Below are 22,631 nucleotides of genomic sequence, written 5' to 3' on the forward strand. Positions count from 1 at the left end.
TGAAATATTAAGATTTACAAACAAACATGGCTGCATAAAACTCTTTATAACAGAGTGGGATACAAGGAAAATATAGCCAGATGGAGCAGCACTTAATACAAACAGGAAATATACATGTAGTCTTAGTAACAAAAGTAAGGATGGTTATTAAGGGAGAAGAGACATTCAAACAAAGAAAAAAAAAAAAAAAGGGCATTCCAGTCATTGTTCAGCTATTAACCTCAGTTGGGAAGTGTTTTAGGGTATCATATATGTTTTGTGCTTTAGGACTTTTCAGAGTTTTTAAGGATTTCAAATACATTTTAAATTAATTTAAAAAAACAACAAATTTGGGAGAGGATTTCATAATTCTACATTTGTGAATAAAGAATTTAGCTAGACATACAATTGTATTCGTACAGAGCTCAACACCCTTGCTTCGCAATATCAATCCAAATGTTATATCGTCACAGGAGAAAGAGGTTGGGAATGAAGACATCTGTTGCTTAACCCATGTATGTATATCACACCAAAATGTCTGTATCACATTACATGAGAAAAACATATGGTCCGTAGTTTCAACATCATTTTCACAGAATGTACATTTATTATCTATACCAAAGCGAAGTCTCAGTAATTCTTTACAGGGGTAAATGTTCATTACTTTGACATGTGTTTCTTTCACTTTAGGAGAAATAGGGAGTGTTAGATACAGTGGGCCTCATTCACCAACCGTTCTTACGAAGAAATGTGTTCTTAAACCCTTCTTACGAACTTTTTACGAAGATTCTGGCATTTACTAATGTTTTCTTAACTTGGATTTGTTCTTAGCTAAGAACAAAATCTACGAACACTGAAAAGCACTCTTACGCACATTTGAGTGATGACAGTAGAAATAAGATATGAACGCGTCTTACACAGCCTGGCGGAGGAGTAAACGACGCTGTGGAGAGAAATAGATATAGCAACTTTGATTTAAAAACGGGAATAATAAAAACAAACGTTTACATTTTCACTTTTACCGGGGCTGTATTACCGAGGGTCAGCGGCGCTGCGCCCGGGCTCTGGAGCACCGGAGCTGGCTTGGATCAGCGGTGCCCCATATACAGTATCTACGGCAACCAAACTTCACTGGTGAGACAAACGTGTGACGGTCAGGAAGACGTTTTGGCAGGGGGGAAACTGATCAGAAAATGTAACGGAACATTGTAGAAATGTAGTGGAGTAGAAATGGCCCTATAAATAGCGATCAATCACCAAATAACGCAGGATTTAATCCGTTTAATTGCTAATGTAAATTGCAGTGTTAGTGTCTTTTTTGAATAATATGATTTTTTATCAACAAATGATCAGAAATACATTACAGTATAATACTATCATTGTAAACAACTGTAGAATTAAATAAAATGCAGTAAGCAATCATTTGGAGCAAATTGTCATCACTCAAATGTGCGTAAGAGTGCTTTTCAGTGTTTGTAGATTTTGTTCTTAGCTAAGAACAAATCCAAGTTAAGAAAACATTAGTGAATGCCAGAATATTCGTAAAAAAGTACGTAAGAAGGGTTTAAGAACACATTTCTTCGTAAGAACGGTTGGTGAATGAGGCCCATTGTTCTTAGTTTAGTGATTGAAATTTTATTATTTTTATTATGCATTTTAGGGTAAAGATAATCAATAAAACAATTTCTAATAAAGTGGTTAGTGCATTTTTTATCCAGAATAGAGAACCCTTGAATTGATAGTGGGGCCAATTGTGGTTGTATCGGATAGTATGCCAAAATATTTCTTGTTAGAAGGACAAATCCTTGGGGTAGTGCTTTATGTAATTTAGTAGTCTGATTTTAAGGGTTTGAAATTATGTTTGATGCAAAACTGTTCATAATTTAAAAATTGTCCGTTGGTATCCATTAAGTCGACCATGGACCATATGCTTCTCCCATACCAATCCTCAAAGAATAGAGATTTGTTGCGGTGCAAAATATATCTATTGTTCCAGAGTACAGATGTGTGGGGTGAGAAGTTATGTACGTATAACATTTTCCAATACTATATATTTTGTTTGTGAAACTCTGACAATGAAATAGCTAGTTTGTTAACATTAAAGTCCGCTCTGAGAAGAAATTCTAATCCTCCAATTTTCTTGAATAAGGTCTTTGGAATACAATACCAAAAGGAGTTGCTGTGTTTGATCCAAGATTTTAACCAATTTATTTTTAAGGTTCCATTAAGGCAGTCAAAGTCAATAACTTTTAGTCCTCCATCCTTTGTGTTAACCATATTGCTTTTCTTCATATAATGTGGTCTGTTTCTCCAGATGAAGTTCAGGTTGATTTGGTTGATAGATTTAATCAAATTGTTTGGAATGGCATTGGAGTAGGCTGGATAAGTACATCTTGATAAACACTCCATCTTAGGTAGGTAAATTCGACCTAGTATTGATAGGTCCCTCTGTAGCCATATATTTAGTCTTGATTTGCATTCCTTAATTTTATTTTCTACATTCAGAAGTTGGCTTTGTTTTTGGTCCTTGGAGAGATAAATCCCCAGGTATTTGATTTTTGATTTAATAGGGATATTACAGATGTTTTTCAGTGAAGTGTCGTGTACAGCCAGCAATTCACACTTTTTTTAAGTTTAATGTTAGACCTGAGGCTTTGGAGAATTTTTCAATTTTGGCAATAGTTGGTATTTATCTTTTAAGAATATTGTTGTGTCATCCGCTAGTTGGCTAATTATTATGTCTGTGCCAAGTATATTAAGTTTTTTAATATCATTACAGTTTTTGATATAGATTGCTAGCATTTCTGTAGCTAAGATGAACAGGTATGGTGAGATAGGGCAACCTTGAGGAATACCCACATTAATCTTGAAGCTTGGGGTGGTACCACTAGGTAATAGGACACAGCTACTAATATCTCGATATAATCCACCAACCCATTTCCTAAATTTGATTCCAAATCCAAAGTGTTCGAGTGCCGAAAGAATAAACGGATGCTCCACGGAGTCAAATGTTTTATAGAAGTCTAAAAAAAGAAGGAAACCATCATCCTCTATTTGGTTTCTATACTCAATGATGTCCATTACCAATCTTATATTGTTGTGGATTGACCTTTTTAAGAACCCTGACTGTGTATCTGCAATAATATTTGAAATCCCTGTTTGAAGACGAGAAGCAAAGATGTAAGTTAGGAGTTTGTAGTCTGAATTTCTGAGTGTAATGGGTCTTCTGTTATCTATAATTCTGGGGTCTTTCCCGGGTTTTGGAATTGAGATGATAACTCCATGTCTCATTGTTGGTGGAAGCACACATGTTTCAAATATTTCGGTAAAGACTTGTAACAGCAGGTCTCTTAAATCCATCCAAAAATGTCTGTAAAAGTCACCTGTGAGCAGGGCCAGCGATTGCTATAGGCGACCTAGGCGACTGCCTAGGGCGTCAAATGTGTTGGGGGCGCCGGGTCGCCCTTAGGTCTACTTCCCATTAATAATAGAATTAGAACGAAAAGCGAAATAAAACATGTTTATTAAACATGATCATCCTAAGGCGCCCCCTCAGCCACATGTTTACTGATCATCCATGGTCACACCCCCCCCCCCCCTTGCTAATGCGCCAAATGGTTTAGTCCATCTGCACGCATTTTGTTTGTTAGTTGAGCATCTGGTGGAGCGCAAACTTCTGCTGTAGAAATGTCTTTCTCAAAGAAAGCCAAATCAGGCTACCAAAAAGAAAGGACAGACAGGAGGAGGAGAGAAAACAGAATGAGGGGACACAATTGGTAACTGACTTCTTTTCAAAGAAAGGTGAGCATTAACTAGAAAACCAAATCCATGGTGCTAAACTGCTTGAATATCTCCGTGACTGTTAGTGCTAAAAACGGACTGAGACAACCCTTATAAAGAGCAGAACATGCACTTAATCATTTGGTTATACATGTAATCTGAGGTAAAGGCTAAATACATAAACACTAACAATGCTGTTTGCGTACAACACACCATTGTAGTAGCCTCATTTAAAACATGTTTAATTTTAAATGAATAGGCTATAATGTCTATAATTAGCAGTAATAGGCTAATCAGTGTCATAGGTAGCTTGGTAGCTCATCGGTAGATACATATCATGTCAACATAATAGTTATGTCAGATTCAGTAGAAGCAGATGTTAACATTGTGAAACACATGGCCCTCAGTTTCAGAAACTGTCCCACCAGGGAGTGGAGTAGCAACAGACCCCTCATCCTCCTCTTTGGATTTGAGACAAGGTGAGCTTATATCAAAATTAAAGCAAACCATGTTTAGTCATTTTGACTGAAAGGTGTTTAGTAACACTAACATGTTAGTGTGTTTTATTATATTAGGTTACAATTAGGATAAGAGGTTAATATCAGATGTATCCTTCATAGAGAAAGATGATGGAGAAGATGTGATTGAGGATGATGGGAGTGAAGACAGCAGGGAGCTCTGAGCACAGTGTGGAAATGAGAGATGAGGAACTGGAAAGTAGGCAGAGCAGTGCAGACCAGTTTTTGCCAGAGGATCCAGGACTATGGACGCGCTCTGCTGTGGACATGCTGCAGCAGATGTGTCCCTATTTCTGCGTAGTTTTGTATTTCCACCTCCGATGTAGAGCAGCGTAGCCTACAGCCACTTCCCTAAACTGTTTCATTCAGAGACCAGCGTCCCAAACAGGGCTCTGAGTCTGTCAGGAGGTCTGACATTTACCGTCTCAGCAGAGATATCACGTACTGCACAGCAGACTATGGTGCAGGTGGATTATTTTAGGAAATATAGTGACTTTATTCTTGTAATAGCTTATTGTTTCAGAAAAAGGTAAACAAAAATAAGTGCATAAAAATTCACCAGAATGCAGTAAATTAAGTATTTAATGTTCAAAATAGTCAGTGGGTGGACCCCCAGACCCCCCCATCATAAGTCACCATGCACACAAATCTGGAAACAAAACACTGGCCTTTGGGTTGCCAGACCAGTTATGATTAGACCAAATGTTGGTGCCGTCTAACTTACATGGAAGCTAGAAACTCAAATGAACATACATTGCTACTGTATCGCTGACACAGGTGGGGGCGCAAAACTCAATCTCGCCTAGGGCAACCAAAGGGCTAGAACCGGCCCTGCCTGTGAGACCGTCGGATCCAGGGCTTTGTTAAGAGAAAGACGACCAATTACTGCATCGAGTTCTGTAATTGTTATTTGACTGTCACATGTTTGTTTGAGGCCATCCTCTATTTTTGGAATATGTTTTGCTATGTCCTGAAAAAATTTTACAGTTTAGAGCTGTAGATAGGGCTGGGTACCGAACGTCGATACTTTTATGGTATCGAAAAAAATACTACAATCCTATGAGTATCGAAAAATTCTTTATCTTTCGGTGCCAAATTTCGGTTCCAAAAGCATCTGAGCGCATAAGCGCAAGCTTATCTGTCCTCTCTGCATATTGACACAGAGCGGAGCTCCGACCGACACACACACGCACGCACACACACGTAGAGGTGCGGACGGAGTAAACTGTCTGCAGTGTTGTTGAAGTCACAGAGAGTCACCGTTGGTCTCAAGTGTGGTTACAGTTTTTTAAAACTTCACGCAGGCAGCGTTTGCAATATGTAATTTGATATGATATTAATGCCGAGGTGATATTAATGGTGAGCCGAAAGCGGTCGCGGTCGCGGTGCTGTTGACGTTACACTTCCTCTTAGACAAGCAGCCACAATGGTGGTTTCTCTGCCCTGATGACTAACTGACATGCTGAGCTTGTAAGGCAAGGCACTTTTATTAATGTTACTCTGAGTGAGCAGTTTTACCAGATTCTTTTAATTTTGATAACCGTTTTAATTCACAATTAAGGTGGAAAATAAAAGCTTTGTGTTTAATGTATTTTTGTTGATGTTGAAATTAATTTTAAAACATATGGTATCAAAAAAAGTATCGTTAGGAATCGGTATCGAAATTGGCACCGGATCGAAAGATTCTGAACGATACCAAGCCCTAGCTGTAGACCTGGCTATAGAATTTCCAGATTTCTGAAGAGATCAAATTTTCATCTGTGACTTCATTATTATCAACCATCAGAGAACTGATGCTATTTTTTTCCTGTCTTCTTTTTTCAAGACCACAGAAATACGCTGAATTTTTTTCACCCTCCTCTCTCCACTTAGCTCTGGATCTAATGAACGCCCCTTGGGCCTTATGACTGTAGATTTCATCTAGTTTAGGTTGTAGGTTTAAAATCATTTGTCTATCGTCTTCAGATGGGTTTGGTTTATTGCAGTACATATTTAAGCGATTAATAATGTCTACTTCTTGTTTTTCACTATCTTTTTTGTTTTACTGAATGAGATGGTAAATTGGCGTATTTTATATTTTATGAATTCCCACTTTTTGGTAGCACTTGTTAGCTCCTCAGAATTGGCATATTCTTTAATTAATAATTTGATTTTTTGGCAGTAGTTATTATTTTTGAGCATGCTGGAGTTAAACATCCAATATGTGTGTGAGTGAATGTTGTTGCCATTGGGTTTGATCTGTAGTAGAATAACACTATGATCTGTTAGTGGAGCAGCAGAAATATCAGAGCTAATATCATAAGCTAGCAAATGATTTGCAATCAACCAGTGATCGATTCTGGATTTATAAATGTGGTTTGAGCTAAACCAGGAGTATTTAGATATTTCTGGATTTAAGTGTCTCAAAGTATCAATCAAATTTTGTTTTTCGCAAAAGCTCGTGAATATTGTATTTGGGTGACTTGCAGCGTATCTGCAAGGGTACTTATCAAAAAAATCATCATGAACTAGGTTTAGGTCGCCGCCAATGATAATGTTATCAGTTGAGTGTGTTAATTTGAGATTGTCTAAATGTAAACTAATTTGCTCAAGTACGTTTTAAATTTTCTCTACTAATATTATATCCATAAATGTTGACTAAGATGAATTTCAGACCATCTATGTTTATGATAAGAATCAGCCAGTGACCAAATTCATCTGCCATGTGGGAAACAATATGACCTTTGAAGTTATTTAGGAGGATGGCAACACCTGCTGACCTTGAAGTACCGTGGCTAAAGTAATCTTCATCTCCCCATTGTTTAGACCAAAATATAACATCATCAATCTTAGAATGTGTTTCCTGCAAAAAAATTATATTTGACTTCTTCCCTTTACAAAATAAAAAAATACTTTTTCTTTTGGTCATGTCTCTTAAACCCCTTGCATTAACAGAAATTAACAGAAAAGGGAACTCCCCGCCGAGTACGACACCTCACACGAGACTCTACGTCATACGGTTCATTAGCTGTGAAAAGTGGCGTGGCTAAATATTAGGGGGCGGGCCAAACCATCACCGATGAAGAAGGAAGTCTCTGCTGAGTTCAATGATACCTCACTCAAGTGTTTACATCAATCGGGCCATTAGTAATAAAAGGGGGCGTGGCTTGAACATAGGGGGCGGGTCAAACCATCACCAATTAAAAAGGAAGTCTGTGCTGAGTACAATGATACCTCACACAAGGGTCTGCATCAAACGGGTCATTAGTTATAAAAGGGGGCGTGGCTAAAGCTAAGGGGGTGGGCCAAACTATCACCAATGAAGACTGAAGTCTCTGCTGAGTTCAATGACACCTCACACAGGACTTTACCTTAAACGGTTCAAATGTTATGAAAGGGGGCGTGGCCTGAGTAAGTGGGCGTGGTCATATTATAGGGGGCGGCTCAGTATAACATGTAGACCACACATTCTAAGTTTCATGTAAATCGGATGATGTCATATAAGGCAGATTTCCTGATGCCAGCGGGGGGCGCTATGACCAAAAGTCAATTTTGGCCTGGAGATGTCCTCAGGCCTGGACCCTTGTCCATCGTGAGAAATTTCGGGCAGATACGACAACATACACTCAAGTTACAACAACTTCTTTGTTCATCGCTAAACGCTCAAAATGGCCGCCACGCCACGCCCACACCGTCAGACAAAAAGTTTTTCTTTTAATAACTTTTCATTATTAAGGTGTTGGGATGGTACAGACCAAGTTTGAAGTCCATCGGATGAAATCTGTAGGAGGAGTTTGTTAAAGTATAGCACCTTGACTTTTAGGCCTACTTCCTGTTGCCACTAGGGGGCGCTATGACTTTAAGTAAATATCGGCCTTTATTTGACCTCAGGGTTGGACGTACACTCGAGTTACACCCACTTCCTGTTTCGGCGGCGAAACGCACAAAATGGCCGCCCTGCCACGGCCACGCCCTATGATGAAAAGTTTTTCTTTTAACAACTTTTCATCTTTAACATCTTAAGATGGCACAGACCGAGTTTGAAGTTGATCGGATGAAATCTCTAGGAGGAGTTTGTTAAAGTACGACATGTGGAAATGGCCAAAATCGCACTAATTTCGAACTTTGAAATCAAAATGGCGGACTTCCTGTTGGGTTTAGGGTATGGCTCTAATGACGTTTTTTGTACATCTTGACATGTTACATATGTGTACCAAGTTTCGTGAGTCTACGTTAAACGCACTGCAGGTGCTCAATATTCTTAACATTCTAGGGGGCGCTAGCGAGCCATTTTTGTGCGCCTATTCCCGAAACCCTTAAAATACGTAAATTTTCACCAGACTGCGACTGCCAAATTTGGTGAGTTTTTGAATATGTTAAGCCCCTCAAAAAGCCAATTCATTTGACGGGAAAATAATAGAAAGAAACAATAATTCCTTCAGTTGACATCAACAACAACGGATTGCTGAACTTACTTAAGACAGCAGTAAAGGTTTCCTATTAAGAGTAGATAATAGTAGCAAAACCCTGAGAATACGTTTTCATTCAAACTCACTTGTTTTCGGGATTCAAAAGCCCTGGATAGTTATGTCTATGGTGAGACATTTTGTCCATTAATGAAAGCATGAGGGCCCCGGAACACTGCCTTTAGTCCTGCCTTCCTTGCTTGTTCAATTTTCGGCCATACAGCCCTCCGCGCCTCCCTGTCTTCCTTGGTGAGGTCTTCTGCGAAACGGATGTTGAGATCCTTGCAGACGGGGTGAAGTTTGTGATCCGCCAGAGTTTGTCCCTGAAGTGGCGTCCTGTGAACTGCATGATGATCTGACGAGGGCGGTTAGTCTTACTCGTCCCCAGTCGGTGTACCGAATCCAGGATGAAATCCATCTTCTCCTTCCATTGTGGCACAATCTTTCCGATGATATCAGAGATGATTTGTCGTTTGTTTTCGTCTTTTCCTTCCTGTAAGCCATTTACTCGCAGGTTCCACCTTCTTTTATAACGCTCCAACTCTACAGCTCTTTTTTCCACTTCTGCAGCTCTTTTCTCCAGAACTGTGTTCTCCTCCTTCAGTTGTTTCACCTCGACATGCAACTTTTGGCACTGTTCTTTACAATCTTTGATCTCAGGGTGTTGTTGAGTTAAAAGTTCATTCTATTGATATTCAAGGCTTTGCTACTCTGAGCCATTCACAGTGCGTCTGCTCTCTCCGCCATCTTGAGCCGCCCCCTGTTTCCCTCCCTTGTGCCTGCCTGTGTATTTAGTTTCTGTGTTTCCTTGGTGTTTTGTCGGATTATTATGTTACGTTTCTGTTGCTGGTTGGTGTGTCTTTGTTCCTGTCCTTCCTCCCTGTGTCAGTTCGTGTCTAGCTCTGTGCTTCCTGGATTTCCCTGGTTTTTGTTCTACCTTGTTTGGTTTGGATTCCTTTTGTCGTTTCTACACAGGATTAGATTTTGCCTGCTCCTTTCAGGACTCCCTTTGTTAAGTATTTTGTTTTGTTGGTCTAATAAATCCACTACTCGAACTTACTCCTGCCTGCTCTCTGCATTTGGGTCCAACCTCCAGTGCCGTTCCCTGACACCCTGCTTTATCGCCGATTTTAAAATCAACGAGACCATAATTAAAAAAATTAACATCATTCTGTATTGCAGAAGACTAGCGATTGAGACCATAAACTCTTTATGAAAATGTTTACTGAGGTAATAAATCAAGTGAGAAGTGGGTCACTTTCTTATAGAAAACTCATAAAAACCGACCTTCTTTTTGCAACTGCACGTGTCACCCCCTGCTGGAATTCGGATAGAATGCAGGTTTAAGGCACTTCCGCATTTGCAGCACTTCGCCGAACCGGAGGCTTTGTCCATTAATATTTTACAGTCTGTGGTTGAACCAGAGTTTATTGTCACAGGCCAATTTCTTTATTTCCTTATTTTGTAAACTTCAATCAGGATCAATCATGAAGCAACTTCTACCCCTAGTAATATTACCAATGTCAGTCTTTAAAATTATTGTCCCATATTCACAAGTGAGGTTATTCAGTTGTAGTTTGTGTCCTGGTTCATTGCCTAACAGTGATCAGTAAAGTGTCTGGGGGTCATGCCCAGACAGAGGGGCCAGTTGAATACTAATTTCCATCACTTCCTCCATGCACCATCCGTCATCATCATATCTTCAGACTCAATCATCTTCTTGATTGCACAACCAATCTAATTCTTTTTAGCCTTTTCATGATCTTCATGAGTCCGATGATCCTCATCAGTGCAGAACTTCGTCCAACTCAAAGAAGTTTTCATAATTCCTTTTCCTTCCTCATATTGGCCATATTGTGTGCTATAGTGAAGTAGTTTCAAAGATGTCGGTGCACCAGGCACAATATTGTTTTCGTTAAATTTGGAGTCTAATTTTTTGCACCAAATTCATGAATAATGTATCAACCACTGCATGCTCTCTGGCTCTGTGAGCGAGTCACCGCCCTGTTCCTTGTCTCACCGATGTCTCCCTTTGTGTAAACACCTCTCTGATGCACACACACACACACACACACACACAGTGGCTGTTCAGCCTCTGCAGAAAAGCACAGCAGGAAGCTAGTTGTTATGAAGAACAAAAAAGGAAGAGACAGGCATGTCGTGTTATGCCTGCAGCTCACAGCGAGGAGTCTGAACATGACATGAATGAACACATCTGATACTACCATGCTATAATACTACCTTGTGGTGCACAAGTCAGCCATTTTGAGGATTCGGTGGAGTAACAGAGCTGAGCATGGTGTTAAATATCCAGTGGAGCTTAGCTAACAGTCACTTTGCCCTACTTTAGACTTATGAAATGATCTATAGTGCTTCATAGATCCAAATACTCCTCTGAACAGCGTGACTCACTGTGCACCATACACTGGGGGAGTGTGAACACTTACCATATTCAAATATGACATAGCTGTCTTTAATATATTTCCTTAAGAAGAATAGGAAGAAGGAGATGAATAAATGGGTGCATCATGTTTGTTTGTCTGGTGCTTTCAGGGCTGCATGGACCTAAAACAGAGATCTGTACACATAGAGGCTGATGTGGCTCACGTTGCTGCCCCTTTGCCCTCTGGCTGAAGTGCCTGTTTGGGCCAAATTAATTATTAATAACAATTCTTAGTGTAATCCATTAGTGTTGTTTTGCCACTGTTGTCATTGGGTCGGGCTATATCTAGTATCACTTTGCAAGACCACAGCGCTGCGGAGGAAGGTCTGGCTAGTCCACACAGCATTCCGGGATGAGATAAAAACATACTCTGCTTTACTGGCATTTCTTTAAACCAATCACAATCGTCTTGGGCAGCGCTAAGCACTGGGCAGAGCCACGGTGCTGCTGCAAAATAGCGTCAGGAAGGAACTTGTTTTGGTGGAACGTGTACGTTCAAAAGTTGTTTTAGTTGTGTGTGAGAAAACTCAGATTGGACAGATAGTCTAGCTAGTTGTCTGGATTTACCCTGCAGAGATCTGAGGAGCAGTTAACCATAGTCCTCATAAACCCACCGGAGTTTGCAAATACAACAAAAAAATCAGAAAGTACTGGATATCTGGCCAAAAAGAGTGAAATTCGGCGGACTTTCCGGTGGCAACGGAACAATCCCGGAAGTGGAATGTCGTGAATATAGACTAGGCTATACCAGACAATTCAACCACATCCGAAGGCAAACGTCATTAGCTGTTCGAAGGCGGGTGCAAAGCTTGTATAAAATAATAATATAACCGTATTTAGTGCTGTGGCTGCTTCACTCAGACAATTACTCTGTGGGCGGAAAGGAATAGGCTGCTGACTGCAGTAGATTTTGAGACATTATTTCATATGGAAGTGTTTCTATGAAGAAGAAAGTCTTCTTCTGTGTCATGATGCTGTGTGGCTGGGACAGAGGGATTGCATAATGAACCACATGGTTGGGACACTGAGAGGGACTAACACGTCTATCATGATGAGCATCTAAATAATACATAACCTTGTGGTGAATGCTCTTCCTCGTCTGTCATGTCAGCATGGGACATTAAACTATCGACCTGTTTTTAGAAGGAGACCGAAGAAACTGTCGCATCATGACTAGTCTCGCATTGCCAGAACTATCTCTACAGCACTGCAGGGTAAAGTCTGGCTACACCACACACACATTCTGGGATAGGAGAAAAAAACGCTCTTGGTTGTTTGCATTTCTTTAAACCAATCACAATCGTCTTTACAATCATTCCCCGAAAGAACCAAGCAGGCCTGCCTTGTTGGACCATCAAAATCTTTAAAACTTGCCATTTTCACCATGTAGCATGCTAGCTCAGAGTTTGTTGTTTCCCGAAGCAAACAGAGCTTGGGAAGGGCAACACACAGAGAGTGCAAGGCGAGAAACATCACAGGCTGGATGTCAGGCAGTTATCCTGGAAATGTACTTCCGTTGATCCAGACTACATCATTCATGACTAAATTCGGCCTGCATGTGGAAAACTTAATGTTCTCTCAGTTGGAAAACATCTTAGCAACTCACTTCATTATTTTTTAATTACATTTTATTTCTAGCGTCAAATAACAACTTAATTCAATTAAATTTTATTTCTAGCATCAAATCACAACATGAGTTATCTCAAGACACTTTACAGATAGAGTAGGTCTAGACCAAGCATGGGCAAACTATGGCCCACTGGCCATGTACGGCCCGTTAGGTGTTTTAATCTTCCTGGGATTTGCGGAACTTGTTTCTCCAATGTTTCCAAACGCACATGAATTGCTGCTGTTTCAATCCTGTCAGCTCTCTGCAGTGGGCGGGGCTGCTCCATTCCCCCCGCGACTGACGCGCGCGCGCGCGCACACACACACACACACACACACGCACACGCACACGCACAATCACACACGATGGCTGCAGGAAAAACCACAGATGAGACGTACAGGATGACCTAAATTGAGGACAGCTACGCTCCTTATTGTAAGTGCAATGATAAGTTAAGGTCCAATAAGTACTTTATCAAACAGTATGAATGTGTGTCCCAGGATAGGATAGGACATTAACTAACAATGTAAAGATCAACAAGCCACTGACAGTGACAGATATGTTCATATTTGATACATTCAATAAATTATTATTTTTTGTCTTAAATCCACCAGCCATTTTCATATTATACCAACATTTGCAGCATCCTGAGCCTTTTTGGTAAGGTTCCTAGGAAATCTCTGCCCAGAGTAATTAATTAATAGTAATAATTATTATTTTCCCCAAAACAAGTTTCCTTTTTATCTTTAAAGAACGATACAAAAAAATCGCAACTTTTTTTGCAACTTTCACTGCCTCTCGCAACTTCATTGCAACAAACCAAAGACATTGCAACTTTTATCAAAATTTTTGACAAAAGCTCCCGTGAAATGAGGCATTTTTGGCCGCAACAATCTCAATAAAGCCCGCGAAATCCTGGAGGGACTGCCCTTGTGTGTTTTTTCATGTTTCATGGTGCACATTCACCAGTGTTTTTTGTTGTTGTTGTGGTGCGCGTAGGCAATCCTAATTTTGTCAGTGATCTCATCTCTTATTTGCTGTGTCTCTATGATCCTATCCTGTCCTATTCATGGTAGCCTACTCGTGGACATTGCGCCATAATCACGTGCTGTAGTACGGGGACCTGCCTTGATAATCCTGCTTAAGGGCCCGGTGTTGGCTAGTTACGTCACTGGACGGCACAGAAGATGCTGGCGTTGTTTGGCTTGACCTACTTGTGTGAGCAGACGTTCAGCGTAATGAACATCAACAAAACCCGTCAAAAATGGGAGACCAACACTTTTCCCACTGAAATTCAACGTGAGTTTCTCTACTGTTATGAAATAAATGCATTTGTAAAATAATTTGTACAATAAGCCTTGCATATTCATGCTTTGCTGCCTGTTAAAGGCCAAAACATTTTATATAATAGTTTTTACATGTCATTTACATTAGTAAACATAAACACTCCATGCATCTGCTCCTCACCTGGCCCCCCTGTCAAATTCTAGAACTCAGTGCGGCCTGGGAGTCAAAAGGTTTGCCCACCCCTGGTCTAGACCACACTCTATAATTTACAGAGACCCAACAATATCCCCAAGAGCAAGCATTTAGCATGCTGTTAAGCCTGGTGTAACTGAGGAATACTCAGCACTTGGAATCAAACCAGCTACACTGGATGCTTCTATTACACCACAGGTGTCAAACTCACGGCGCGCGGGCCAAATCTGGCCCCTCGCAGATTATGATCCGGCCCGCATATCAATTTAGGTTTACAATACATTTTTGGCCCACCTAGTTTTTGTCACTTTTGCTGAAGTTTTTGTCACTTTTTCTGAAGGTTTTGCCACATTTTCCGAAGTTTTTGTAACTTTTTCGAAGTTTTTGCCACTTTTTCTGAAGTTTTTGTCACTTTTTGTTTGTGATTGCTGAAGAACTTTTTCCTGACTTCTTTAGGACTTTATGTCGACCAAACTGTAAGTGAGAAGACATGCAATAATACAGTCAAAGATATTTGACTTTTTCGATTAAATAAAAGTATATCAATAAACTAAATATGTCTGGCCCTTGATATGATTCTTAGTTTCCAGTGTGGCCCTCTGGGAAGTTGAGTTTGATACCCCTGTATTACACAAACTGTGTGTTTCCGATAAAGTTCTGTATTTACGCCCCTAAACTGTAGAACTCACTGCCTCTGGATATTTGAATGGCAAGCTCTCTCAGTGTTTTTAAGTTTTAATCATTGTTTTTTATATATATAGTTTTTTATATTTTTTTTTTTAACCTTGGTGTTTATTTAATTTTACTCTGTTGGCTTTTATTTATTAATTGTTAACATTTGTATTGTCTTATTCTTGTAGTGCTGCTTAATTTTATTTATTGTTCAAAGTATTTTTGTCTGAGTTCTTTTTATTTGTCTCTGTGAAGCACTCTGGGCTGCATGTTTGCATTAAAAGGTGCTATAAAAATTAAGTTGAGTTGAACAATATACAGTAAGTCAGTGAACTGTTCCAACCAATCGGTATCTGCCTTTCTGAACAGCAGAGGGCGTGTTTCCACATCAAATGTGGTGCAAATAAAATTTGAGCCTGGATGTTCATGTGTAATGTGTAATGTCAGTTACTGTCTTGCATTATACAGAGAGGTGTTTCTGTTATCTAGCCTATACGCTTATTGGTGTAGATGAGGTGGACAACATGACAGAAACACCTGTCAGTACAATGTAATATAGTTCACCAGCACCAACTGCAGCCTCCAAAATGAACCCACAGTTGAATCATCACCTCTGTAAAACAGTTGCAACACAACTGAACATTATAACCTTTATGAAGGTAGAATAAATTGTAGGACTATTATGTGCACTTAAAAAACTGGCAACTGATTGTATGTGTAATGTATAATGGATGTTACTGTAGCTAAGTTTCCATCCACTTGTCAATCGAATTATCTGAAGTTCGGTAAAAAAACTCATGCAGATAAAGCTGGTGAAAGTGTGTTTCCATCCAACGGCTTTAAAGCGAATAAAAACCTGTGCGTAATGACGTCACAAGCTGTTTTGCGATTAAATTGGTATATCAAATTGATTTGAGACATTTTAAGGTGTTTCCATTCATTTTCGCACTGAATCGCACAACATTCAAGCTAACTTTTCCGAACAAAGTTTTGCTAGACAAAAGTAGTAGTAGTTGTTAAAATTAGAAGCCAAGGTGGCTACGATGGGCCGAGGATCTGATCCAGCTCATCAAAAAGGTGAAACTTGCGTTTTATTTTCCCTCCGGCACCGCTGCGAGACAACTCTCTTTTTTGAGACATGTATCGCTGTTTGAGCGCGTTCCATTTACTCCGGAGGACGTCCCACGGCTTGTCGTAACCTTTGTTGGTCGTTTCCTTGGCGAGTTGCTGATAAATGATGGCATTTCTTAGATTTTTGCTATCTAAAAAAGCCGTTATATTTTGCTCGTAAATTAAATTCAAAAAGTATCTTGTCTCCTCGTTCGGCCACTTACATCTGTCTTTGTTGACACCTGTCATGTGTGCAAACAGAGTGGAAATACTGGGCGGAAATGAACTAAAACTTCTTCTTCTTTGTTTTGTGGCGGGTTGCAACCATAAAATGACCTAAAACTTGATCGCAATTCATTAATTTATTCGGCAAATAACGTTTCCATCAGCGTTTATCGCATAAGCCGTATATTGTTTAAGAGAAAATCTGATGAGACCGAACGTATTTCCTTTTCCATAAGGCATTTTTCATTCGATATCACTTAATTCGGATAGAAACGTGTGGATGGAAACATAGCTTGTGTCTCTAATTTAAAAATGTAATGTCATAGACCTTCAGACTGACACCCATTGAACCACACAGGAAGCTTTAGTTCTGAGAGTGTATGAGTAAACAGTTTCAACTGTGATAGTGTGTGTGATGAAGATAATAACATGTCATGGAGCTCATTTCCATTTGATTAAATCAGAATTAAATTAAACACATTATTTTTTGGGGTCCCTCTGGAATCCTCTTTGTGACTTGCAGGGTTGGACCTGTCATGTAATGATATGTTACAGGACCCGGACCACATATTGAAAAAATCACTGACCTAATGTATTTTATTAGAGGTGTTTTGCTCGGGTTTGAGAGGTAGACCAATCACTTACACTTCAATGATGTCACCCTGGCAACACCCATTGGGAGCATGACTGGCTTTTATTTCAGGTTTATCAGCTCAGCCCCTAATGAAAAGTTGATAGCAGTTAAGCTAGGGGGGTTTGGGGGCATGCTCCCGTAAGATTTTTTTTTTTTAAACCCTTAAATCATGACTTCTTGTGAGTTTTGGGCAAAGAAATAGAAAGATTGAGATATGCAATTATGACAAACTATCAACAGATTTAAGGCATCTGCTGTGAAAAAAGATGGAAACTACAAAGCATGATTATTGCAGCACACATACCCAGGGGTGTTGGACTGGGGGGGGAGGGGACTGAGTGCCCAGGGCCCTCATGTGAGGAGGGCCCAAAAATATGCTAGAATTCATAGCTTTGGCTGCAGGGAGGGGCCCATAGAAAATGCCTTTCACAGGGCCCAGAATTTGGAGCTACACCCCTGCACATACCTTGAATGGTAAAATAAGTCTTAACATATTTTTAGACAAGATTATTCATGTTTTTTTCTGCTGTTGATTTTCAACTTTTTCATCTAATCTAATAATGCCTCTGAACCAGATGGGGACAACTCAACATCTCTTTTTCTTAAGAGCCTAGTCCTCCATGAAATGCATATGTAAATATAATGTGAATGGAATGTTTTAAGTGTTTTTGCCCATATAATATATGTCCACTTTCTCACCTGGTTCTTCCAGGTCCCTCTCTGTCCACTCTCTCTCCATCCTTCTCTCTCTCTCCCCATCCTCCTCTCTCCCTCTATCTCCTTCCCTCCGTCCTATCACTGACAATCGCATACAAAACATTTTGTAATCAACTAGAAAATAATCTTCAAATAAAAGAGAAAATAAAACACAGTAGTCCTACTATATACATGTCTTATAGGCTACCTAGCCATTTTCTCACCTTGTTCATCTTGCTCTCTCTGCCCTTCTCCCTCTCTATTCTCCTCGCTCCTTTGTGCTGTCAACCAGAAGGCAAATGTAATCAACTAATCAACAGAGAATGCATTGTGTAGGCTACCAAAGTAGAGCTGATGAAGGTCCTGCTACTCCCGAAAACATGTCTTTTCGCTTTTTTCTTTTATTTGAGCCGCTTGGGTAACTTTTTTTCATTTTGGCGTTTAGACCATTGACATAACACAAAGGTTTAGACCGTTTAGACTCGTCTTTCTCCGTCTCTGTGTACTTCCCATTTCTCCTGTCACCGTTTGTTTATCTTTGGCGGCGCACTGTGGGACGGACTAGTCCATTTCATTGTGAAAGTAGGGGGTGCTGACCTCTCTCAGCAAGCAGGGCGCCTGCAGCTGCTGGGGCCGCTGATCTGCCAATTCCCCACACAGTGAAATGATAGAAAACAGAAAAACGCTTCGCAGCACAGAGGATTATTTATATATTTTTTTAAGTTAAGTGGCTGCCCGGTTCGCCCGTGCCAAAAACCGCCACTACTTTGAGCACTAAACGATCTCACATTATCACAATAAGGACTTTATTTTCAGGGGTGCTGAGATGATATTTAGGGGTGCTTCAGCACCCCTAAAAATAGCCTAGCGACGCCTATGGTTCAGAGACGGACATTTTTTTTTACAGTTAGGCTACAGTTTAATATGAAGTGTTTATCATTCATAAACGTTGCATGTTTAGTGGACAGGTTGCTTAAATATACCTAAAATAAGTGCTTATGTAAACCCTTTCATTATTCATGCACGAGAAGGCTGATGAACTGATTTGCTCAGGCAAATTCTTCTTACTAAGAGCCTTTGGTCATTGTTAATCAAAATCATCAAACACACCTACACAGTCGTGATGGAGCAGATTAGCTTAGTTTTTGATTTGTTATAAATAAAAAACAATAAGATAACAAATAGAGAGCCCAAGTCCCGCCCCTTCCGGTGGACCTCATGGGACCTAAACTCGGAAAAAATATGAACGGTAGTGAACAGCGAGAAACAAATCATTTTTTGATCCCGTTTGAATTGAGCCATGGATTACAAATATGATGTTCGTCAATTTAAAAGATAATTTTTCAACCGAAAAAAGTCTGTTACCTGTAGGTTTGTCGTAGTACCACTTAGTTTTGTGTGAAACCGCTCAGTGGACTACATCTCCCGTTTCACACAATCTACCTCACCTAGCTTGATGCTTGGTTTGCTCGCTAGTTAGCTAGCTTAGCTCTGTTCCACAACACATGTAACTTTATCTTAACTGATGTGTTTTATCCAGTCAAGTGTTTTCAGCAGAGAAGCAAAAGAACAAGCGAGATTCTCTGCTCATTAGAGTAACGTTACATCCCCGGTACGATACACAGAGATATCGTAGCTTCAGAGAGACGTCATCCATGAAGTTTGTAGTCTTTCTAATTACGTATTTTCACAGTATTGTACTTCAACAGTTTAACAATAAACTGAGACTTTCTTCGGTTGAAAAATAATGTTTTAAATTGACGAACATCATATTTGTAATCCATGGCTCAATTCAAACGGGATCAAAAAGTAATTATTATCTCCCATTGACCCTCATTCATATTTTTTCGAAAGATACGTTGCATGGACCGAAGTAGATATTAGTTGGAACTTTTCTGCTTGGTTGAATTTGTGATGTTTATTTTTTTAATGAATGTTAAAACACAGTATTTACATATTTGTAGTAGATATGTGTGAGAAGTTGTGAGAAACCTACTAATGGTAATAATTATTACTGTACTATTGACATTGTTAAAGATATAATATGCAACATTTCTGTCTGTCGATGGCGTCCATATCCCCTTTGTGCATGTGTTAGGGCTGGAAACAATTCCAATCGAATATAATTCAAATCAATACTATTCGAATGTTGAAATTACTTTTCGAATGTGATTTTTTTTTTTTTAAATAGGTTGGCTAACGTTAGCTAATCTCCCTCTTCTCATGTCACGTCTGATGAACAATAAGTTACGGGAGTGAGAAACGCAGGGCATTGTGAGCTAACATTACGTACCGAGTAATGTTAGTAGGCCTACAGGGGGGGGTGACAGGCTGCGGCTGGAAATTGGAAGAAGGATGGGAAATAGTTTTAACATGACTTTCAAATCGACATCCACCGAGCCAAAATGCTTATGTTATCAATAGTTTGCTCGTTCTGGTTTCCAAACTGTGTCGGAGCTTAGCTGGGAGCTTCATGGAGACAGCTAAAGATTATGTTAGTGCCCTATATTTAGACAGTGTGGTCAACTAGGGAATCAAATGTTCTGAATATACAATTCTGTGATTGGTTCCGAGGTGGTCACATGTTTCATGGACTCCATGTTTGATACCAACATTCATCTGATTCCCATTGATATAGTGCAGGGAATAGTGGAAAAATGTGAGAAGATATTTTAAAAATGACATAAATCACAGAAAAAATGCCCAACTGTTTTGCGTTTGGCTGCAATGAAAGACTGTAGGGCTTTGACTTTTGCCCAAAAATCATATTCGAAGTTCGTTTGTTTATTAATATTAATATTCAAATATTTATTAATACCATTTTGACCATTAAATGCCTTCAGTTTTTTTTATTTTTTTTATTAAAAGTCAGACCCAGGATTAAACACAAACAGTATGCTTTCAACAGGAAGCTCGGAGCTTTCACCGTAGCCTACGTAAGGGGTCTGATGTTTATACTTGTGTGCTGGTGTGTGCGTCAAGCCGGTGTGTGTGGGCAGTGTTGACAACTTAGCGACTTTTCAGACCCCATTAGCGACATTTTAACAAAAGCGACTAGCGACAAATCTGGCGACTTTCTGTAGAAAAAAAAAAAAAAAAAGTAGCCAGTAGATATTGTCCAGCGAGCACGCGAGGTATTTCTCTCTTGTGGCCGTGCGCCGAAACAGTCACCTCTCTCTTCTGTTCTGTGACTGAGGAGCAGCCCCCCACCCCCCTCTGTGCTCTCTCCTCATGTGCAGCAGCACTGAGCAGGCAGGTAGAAAGGGGAGAAGGGTGCGGGGTAGACAAATTTATGAATCAAAATAACGTGACTATTACACAACCTGGCGTGAGACCGGGTTGCAGTGAGAGACAGCGGCACGCTACGGGAGAAAGATGCCGCTGAGCTGGCCAGCTTTCTTTGAGAATTGGGGGGGGGAATGCAACGCTACCGATCCACGGCCGAGAGTCGTGCGTTGCCGCAACGTGTAGTTACATTTTGAAATGTGTGAAAAAGCCTCGGAATCTGAACTGAAAACAACGTTTATAAGCAAACACATTTACAAAAAATAACGTCCATAACAGGTTCGAATATTAAGGGCTGCCTAATATTCGTTCGAATATCATTATTTTTTTAAATATTTGAATGATATTCGAATAACGAAGTTCGGAGTCAAAGCCCTAAAAGACAGGGAAGCAGAAAAAGATTTCACAAGTCCCCCCGTAGAGCAAAAAGGCAAAAGGTATGGGAGCTGTTCATTATTGTGTGATGTAAATGTCAATATCTCTCTTTGATATGATAAATGACAAATTACATAGGACAAATATAGTAATACCATTGTTAATGTGTACATTGCTGAAAAAAGTTCTAACACTGCTTTAGAAATGAATGAAGTTTGAAGTTAGCCTTATGCTAGCGTTAGCTTTTTTGCTAGCACTCCATGTACCTAAATGCTTGTGATCTTGCCACAGTCATAGCTATGGCTTTTGGTCTCAACTGAGTCCAGGTGTCTTTATTATCTTCATAATAATATTAGAGGGAAAGTGAAACACAGCTTGGAAGGGGATGTTGTTCGGCTTTTTACAAGTTTAGGCAGCTATGCCGATGTTTGCTAACGTTAGCGCAGCAGCGTTAGCCTAGCCTGCTAGGTATTTAAATATTACGACTGCCTTTGGAGTTTCCTATATCTGCATCCACGTTGTCAACATAAGACCTGTGGCGTTAGTGCTCCTTTTTTACCATAATTTCATTGAATGAAAAGCTTCGCTCCTACGAGATGGGTGGGTTTTTGTTACGTTACACACAAAGCTAGCTATAGTTAGTCTGTATGCTAGCGGACATTAGAAAGGTAAACACTACTCAGAGACTTATTAGGCGAGGCCCATTTACGTACGATATAGAAGGTAAATATACACTGGAATATTTCCGTAAGGGCTTTTTACATATTGACAAACGTTGATAATAACATGTATATGCCTGTTTAAGGTGAAAATAAGCAATTTATTTCAAGATAGCATATCCGCCCCATAGGGTTACACTGTAGAGTCATCTGACGTTGGTATCCAATATGGCGCCCATGATTTGAGTTGGCCACACTCTAAATATAGGGCACTAGATTATGTTAACTGCCCTACAGCTGTCAGAGTTAGCTTTGACTTCATATATTACCTTCTAACAGCTGTATTCTCAGGAATGTGACAATCTGCAAGAAACAGGTTGCTTTTAAATCAATAAAATAGTAGTGACAGCATTGTTTGGCTTAGTTATCAATGCCGTTAGCATCGTCGCTAACACTTTTGTTAGTTTTACTTAGTTTATGACAAATTGTTTCGGCTGTGCTTTCTAACATGATGTCATTGTGCTAACCGGGCAACGTTAGCCTTTACAACAGAGCCGCTTCAATACACTTGTTAGATAATGTTTCATTACAGAGTTTTGTGTTTGTCGCTGTGTGCATGGTGGAAAATAATGTAAATAGAGGGCTGCGTGCCAGAAATGCAATGCACCATAACAAACCCATTCTCACTCCGAAGTCGTAAAATATGGACGTTTGGACAGTGG

At 39.8% G+C, this 22,631-nt stretch overlaps 1 protein-coding gene across 2 annotated transcripts in view; it reads left to right on the top strand.

The window, feature by feature from the left end:
* The window catches only part of stmn3 (stathmin-like 3), a 58,505-nt gene that overhangs the window by 4,297 nt on the left and 31,577 nt on the right, over window positions 1-22,631 (top strand). Inside the window, exon 1 of one of the 2 annotated variants that reach the window (XM_028575858.1) lies at window positions 20,692-20,846. The exons of the other annotated variant lie outside the window; for it this stretch is intronic. Within the exon in view, the coding sequence (XP_028431659.1) occupies window positions 20,822-20,846 (25 nt within the window). The 5' untranslated portion in view covers window positions 20,692-20,821. Of the gene's footprint in view, window positions 1-20,691; window positions 20,847-22,631 lie in introns of those variants that run through there. 2 annotated transcript variants of the gene reach the window in all.

This window comes from Perca flavescens, chromosome 4 (assembly GCF_004354835.1).
Source record: "Perca flavescens isolate YP-PL-M2 chromosome 4, PFLA_1.0, whole genome shotgun sequence".
In the NCBI taxonomy this organism is placed as follows: Eukaryota; Metazoa; Chordata; class Actinopteri; order Perciformes; family Percidae; genus Perca; species Perca flavescens.